A 6920-nucleotide genomic window follows, 5' to 3' on the forward strand; every position below is an offset into this window, starting at 1 on the left:
ATGCATACAGCTTTCAGAACCTAATGCCATATTTCATACATTGCATTCTCAGTGCCTTATACAATGAGCTGCTGACTTTAGGGCCTGTTTTGTGGACTCCACATTCTATTTACAACAAAATAATGCTGGTCATAGCAGTTGGCCTTTCACACTGCCCCATGAAATTCAGCTTACAGGTGTTTAGTATGAAGATAAATTCTTATCTCCATTCACCATAATGCAACCTGGGCTCTCACACAGGTTTTTCCTACAGAATGTCATTTTATCATCTTACACTAACTTTAATAGTGCATGCCAAAAGGAATAGTCATCATTCTTTATTTATCTGATTGGATACTGGCTTCTTCTTAGCTTGACCTAAAGTCCTAAATCAAATCATTAACTCTAGAAATCCAACTTAGGACCCATTATATGCCAAGTGCCTTATATGTTGAACACTTCTAGTTTGTGGATGGCATACATTTTCAAGGTCCAGTTTATACATGAAGTCTGTGGTCGATTTGCATTTTGCTGATAGTGGTTTCACTTTGTTCTTGTGTTTGATTTCCTTACTGTACAGTTTAAATGAAAGCTGGCAATTTGTTTACCCTTTTTTGTGTATGCTGGTTGATGGAAACATATATTCATCCAGTTTCTTGAATTCTAAGTGTTGTGCAGTTAAGTCAAATTAGGTTTTCAAAGCATCTTGCAAAATAATGTCCAGCGTGCATTAAAGCAAAGCTCACAAAATATTTTCAACTTTTTAGACAGTAATGTACTGCCCATCTAATTAGAATTATATATTATAATATATTGGAAACTCTATATTTAAAACTGCATAGAAAAGTCAGGTAATACAAGATGCAATATTTGACTCAATTCAGTTTATGTACAGCATTTTAACTAGCCTTAGCACTTAAATAAGGCAAAAATGAAATTCCAGCTTCTTGTTCTGCTGGGTGCAGATCAATTGGTGATATGCCAGGTTGACCAAGTGTATTATCATCTGAAAAATATTCATAAAAGCAAAATATTCAGATGTTTTTCTCCTGGGGCTTACCCCCTCCCCCTCCAAATCCAGGGCCTTTGCCCCACTCCAGTCTACTGCTTCATATAATCAACTCCAAGTTTACTCCACCTCAGAGGACAGGGAAAACATACTGAGGTTTTGCATCCGCACAATGTAACCATCTGGCATACAGCAAACTTTTATACTGTACTTTCTCATAACTGAATGTTGTACCCGTTTGTCACAGTTACATTATAACACCATCACACTAAAATATTTTCTGAAATATTGAACTTAAACTTCTATACCGTTGATAGTGTGCAGTGATCTACCACAGGATCAGAGAACAAAATTACGTCTTTAGTGATGACAGTTGATGCTCTGAGGATGAAAGAGCCAAACAGGTGCATGTGGATGTAGTTTCTGGTACAGTGAAATTTCCTGAAACAAGTAAAAAATATCATGTTAAGCACAACCGTATGCAATTTTAAATACATCATTTTACATAAGCAGCAGTAATTAAGGGATGTTTTTAATTAATCAAGAGGATATGGCTCCTAAATACAGCTTCAGTGAAGGTACATGAAATAACATCTGGCGTAACCATGCCTTCAGTCAACAATATTTTCAATTTTCTGTTACCTTAAAGGCACATTTTCTTGTCTTTTTTTTTCCGGTGCAAAGAATAGTAATATATGGAATTCCTGTTAAAAAGGTATTTTGTGTTTAGTCTTCAGTCTACTCGATAGTAATATATATTTTTTCTCGCTTAGTCTTTTCTTATTGAGACATGATCTTTCCCCTTATACACTTGCACACAAATGACATAGACAATATATATATCTTTCTAACCAGTCAAATTTAACACCCAGTAATTAATGCAGTTGCCTTTGAATTCCATCATAAGCCCCTATTCCATTTAACAGCCACATAGCTTGTCAAGGCTAGACCTGAGGAGTTCAAGGACACAGAGTCCAGCAATCAAAATGTGAATTTACAGTACATCATTATGGAAACAATTATTTTCCCTAAGATGTTACAGTTTTGAGTTAGTTATAAATAAAAGTTTGGGGAACTTATTCCATAGGGATGAGGATTTTCTTTTTCAATTCATCAAACTGCCATTTCTTGGAGATGACTGTGCTGAAAGAATGCATACTGAATTTTGTTTTGTTTAGCTGTACTATAATCATTCACAGCATTCATTATCACTGTTACTGAATTCTTACAGTTTATCATTTATAACACCTCTCTCCTTCTCCATCTTCAAATTATGACCTATGCACTTTGACATTTAAGGTCAAGCCAGTCTGTGTTATACTGTTCCTATTTCTTTGTCTTCTTGTGTAAGCATGACAGAACTTTTAAATCTTCCTCATGTGTGTACCCTCCTATTTCATACATTATTTTGATTATTTTGGTTTTTACTCTGTCAAACATGTCTATCCCATTTAACCTTTAAGGTTTCCAAAATAGAATGCAGTTCAAGTGTCTTCTAGCTGATGTCTTATATAATAGGTTCATATGTTTATACAAGGCTCATGAACATTAGGGTCTTTTATAAGTCTAGCTGTGCTACACAAATCTATCTCACAAGTTATACGTTTTCGATGTTTATGTAGGAGGTAATTGTTGCCTTTAACATGATTAATGTACTGACTTTCTCTGTCCATCAGAGACATAGGTGCCAGACCAGGGGTGACTTTTCAATTTCCCATCCAATGGTACAGGTTATGCTTAAATAGGGTTAGGGAGGGACTTTGCTTCACATAGATGGAAAGACTATTCCAGATAATGGGAATTCTCTAAGATGCATATCTGTCTCTAACAAGTCTGCTTTATGTTGCAAGCAAAATTTAGGTCTTTAGATCTAGTGGTTTCGATGCTATTTATTTTGCAGATGTGCAGAAGGTTCATCAGAATGGGGTCCAGGGGTGCCTTCTATGCCAGGCATAGATAACCTCTCAGTAGTCTGTAGGAGAACAAGTATAAAAATAGTGCTTTGAGGCAATCTGCATACGACATTGTGATTATGTGCCTGTATTCTTTTTATAAGGAACCTTTGCAGACATTCCAGCTGCTTCATGTGTCTGGACAGGTGCATACAAAATAAGGCATTATAGTCAATAATGGGTCTGATGAGGGCCGAGTATAGTGGTACAATGACCTCTTTGGACCTAAATGCCATGCCTTTACTTATAAGTTGGGAAAAACAGAATGATGTCCTTATTACCTTGGTCGAATGCCAAGTTATAATCTACAAGAGTTCCCAGATCCCTGACGAGTGGGTCAACTCTTACAGGTGTTTTTTTGGTGATGTAGTTTCCTGGGGTGGCCAACTTCCTGAAAGCTATGATAATGCATTTCTTAGCATTGATTTTTTAAACCATAACTTTAGTGCTAGTCATTTGTCTGCGTTAAACCCTCTTGTGAGATGCTTGTGTCTTGGGGGCATTCTGTAACTACTCCCAGTTTGCAATCATCTGTGAATTTGGTCAGCCAGAGGCCTTTGACATTGGCTTTGACTTCCAAGTAGTGGATGCCAAAGAGGAGCAGGCCCAGAATGGAGCTCTGAGGGACTTCACTGGTGACCTGATTCTTTATAGAGGTTGTCTCACCAATCTTAACTTTCTAGGTTCTATCTGTGAGCCTGTTAGCTATCTTTCATATTATATGGAAGTTTATGCTTAATTCCATAACTTTTTTAACAATGCCAGAGTAGGGTATTGTATCAAATGCCTTAACCAGGTCATAGTAAGCAGTATGCACTGTTTTACCCTCATCCATTGCCTTGCTGACTTCTCAAAGAAGCCCACCAGTTCAGTAGGCATGACCTTCCTTTGACAAAGCCAAATTGGAAGGGATCCAGTGTCTGAAGGTCTCCTATGTCTTTGTTGATCATTTCCGTGGTAACTCCTTCCAGGCATTTGCATATAAACCTAATCACACTGATGGATTTGCAGTTTCCGGAATCTGTTGATGTTTCACCCTTTTGAAGAGGGATGACTGGTGCAGTCCTCCATTCTCATTGCACAAAGCCTGTTTTCAGACTGTAGTTAAACAGTATCTCCAGTGACTCTGGTAGGTCATATTTAGACTATTCAGGAGGCATCCCAAATTATTACTGGGGTCCATTGAAGCTGTGCTCTTGACCTTAGCAAGAGCAGCAGGAACATGCGAATATACTCTCTATTTATAGTTGGAGGGGTTATGGTTGAAGTTATTTCTTGCAGGGTGTCTGAGGGTGAGTAGGGAGTAAAGTTGGAAGTGAATTTGTCAGCCAACAGATGTATTTATTTATTTATTTTACATTTTTTGACTGGGCTAGACTAACTGGATATATGTCTATTTTCAGTAGAGGCCCGAGGAGAAAAGCCCCGAGAAAAAAATATTATACATAGAGTTCACAAAAAAAACAGTGGCAAAAAACAAAATACAATTACATAAGTATGAAACTGATTAGTAATATGTTTTAGCACATTTTTTTAATTTATAAATAGGAAAAAAACTTATTGGTCTTATCCAGTTGTATAAAAAATAAACAAAACATTTAATGTACATGAGTTTACGCAGCACAGTCATCATCTTCTTTTGGCTGTTCCCATTAGAGGTTGCCACAGCGGATCACCTATTTCCATTTCTTCCTGTTCTCTGCATCTTGCTCTGTAATACCAACCACCTACATGTCCTCTCTTACCACATCCATAAACCTTATCTTAGGCCTTCCTCTTTTCCTGTTACCTGGTAGCTTCATCCTTAGCATCTTTTTCCCAATATACTCAGCATCCCTCCTCAGCACATGTCCAAACCAACGTAATCTTGCCTCTCTGGCTTTGTCTCCAAACCTTCCAACCTGGGCTGACCCCCTAATATACTTATTCCTAATCCTGTCCAACCTCATCACACCCAGTGCAAACCTTAACATCTTTAACTCTGCCACATCCAGCTCAAACTCCTGCCTTTTTGTCAATGCCACTGTCTCCAACCCATATAACATAGCTGGTCTCACTACCCTCTTGTAGACCTTCCCTTTCACTCTTACAGGTACTCGTCTGTCACAAATCACTCCTGACACTCTTCTCCACCCACTCCATCCTGCCTATACTCTCTTCTTCACCTCTCTTCCACACTCACCATTACTCTGAACTATTGATCCCAAGTATTTAAACTCATCTACCTTCAGCACCTCTACTCCTTGCATCCTCACCATTCCTCTATCCTCCCTCTCATTCACACACATATATTCTGTCTTAGTCCTGCTGGCCTTCATTCCTCTTCTCTCTAGAGCATATCTCCATCTCTCCAGGGTCTCCTCCACCTGTTCCCTACTCTCACTACAAATCACAATGTCAGTTTACGCAGCACAGTAAAGAGGAAAAAAGAAAAAAATATATTGATTTAAAGAAAAAATGTAGAGAACAGAGAAGTACCAGAAAAAATGTTTTTAGTGGATATGTATTTAGAGAAAGGGAGAAATAGTATCAATCAGGATTGGAGCAGGGGCAGATCCATTTGTTTTTAATGAAGATTTGCAATTGTTTCTTGAAAAGGTTGGTGGAGGTAAGGGATGTAATTTCTCTTGGAAGTTTATTCCAAGTAATTACAACAGCATTAGAGAACAGGCAGTCCCCAGATTTGTTGTTGGATTTTGTGGTGGCAACTTGTAGCTTCTTAGCAGATCTTAAGGTTAGAAGATTTTTATAGGAGTTAAAAAGGTTACAGAGTATGGGAGTATTTGTAGGATGATGTAAAATCTTGTGGATAAAAATAAGTTGCAGGAAAAGAAATTGGTTTTGTACTTCCAGCCATCCAACAAGTTTAAGATTATGGCAATGGTGGGTATAGAAAGGGGCACTGGTGGCAAATCTGGCTATGTTGTTGTAGGAGGTTGCTAGTTTATTCAGATTGCTTTTGGATAAGTTAGTGTAGATAGGGGAGGCATAGAGAAGGGTGGAAATGAGGTGGGTGTGGGCAATAGAGATCTTAGCTGAGGCTGTGAGAAAGGGTTTGATTATATAGAGGAATCCAAGTTTTCTGTTAACTGATTTAATAGTTGAGTTAATGTGTGTGTCAAAACTGAGACTGTTATCTATTGTTACACCCAGGAGTTTAGTGGTGGTGTCGGGAGCAATTTCTGTGCCATTATTTGATGTAAGTATAACATTTATGGGGGGGACTTCTGTGTGGGTGTAAACAGTAATAATTTAGTTTTTTGGGGGGGTTAAGGAGGAGACATCTTTGATGGAACCAGTTTTCTACTAAGGTAAAGGCTGTTTGTGTACTGGTTTGGAGTTGTGCCAGGGAGGATGCTGCACATATCAAGGTCAAATCATCGGCATAATGAATGCATGTAGATTCTCAATATCACCCAACTCAATGAATGTGGCACCATTAACCACCAGTCCTGCAACTGCCATGTGCTGCCTTTGAGGTTTCTGACATAGCTCAAGGAGTCCTTATGGTTGTGGTTTGCCTGGAAAGCTGTCTTGATCTCAAAAGTGGGCATAAGTAGCCTTCTTAGTTGTCTGATTAATTTGATGAGAGAATTCTTCTCTTTATGGCAGTTACATTTTCTGATTTTAGCCATAATGTTTTCCTTTTCTTGTATAACCTGTTTTATTTTGGATGCCATTAGGGTGGTTGGTTTTGGAGATAGTTTTGGGCTTACTTCTGGTAGGTATAGCTGCCTCTAGGTAGCCACTGACATGGTTGCACTGACCTTCTGTGAATAATTCTGCATGAACTTCTGTGATCTCTGGGTTTGGAGGGGCACTGAATTTTGACATGCTATGACTTAATAAATGGTAACTTGCCTTGGAATAGTTCCTAAATGTCACTGTGTTTACTGGGATTACTGAGTTGATTTTGATTTTGAAGGAGACAGTTTTATGGCTGGTTCCCTTACTAGGGAGGACATGAAATTTGGGGAGGT

The 6920-nt window shown here is 38.4% G+C and overlaps 1 protein-coding gene across 1 annotated transcript in view; it reads right to left on the reverse strand.

Moving 5' to 3' along the window:
• LOC122797236 (vasoactive intestinal polypeptide receptor-like) overlaps positions 1-1485 on the reverse strand; it is a 513255-nt gene extending 511770 nt beyond the window's left edge. Inside the window, exon 1 of the mRNA XM_044066085.1 lies at positions 1297-1485. Within this exon, the coding sequence (XP_043922020.1) occupies positions 1297-1485 (189 nt within the window). The remainder of the gene's footprint in view (positions 1-1296) is intronic.
• Between the last annotated feature and the right edge of the window lie 5435 nt (positions 1486-6920).

Source organism: Protopterus annectens, chromosome 3.part0 (genome assembly GCF_019279795.1).
Source record: "Protopterus annectens isolate FY-2018-M chromosome 3.part0, PAN1.0, whole genome shotgun sequence".
NCBI lineage: Eukaryota > Metazoa > Chordata > Ceratodontiformes > Protopteridae > Protopterus > Protopterus annectens.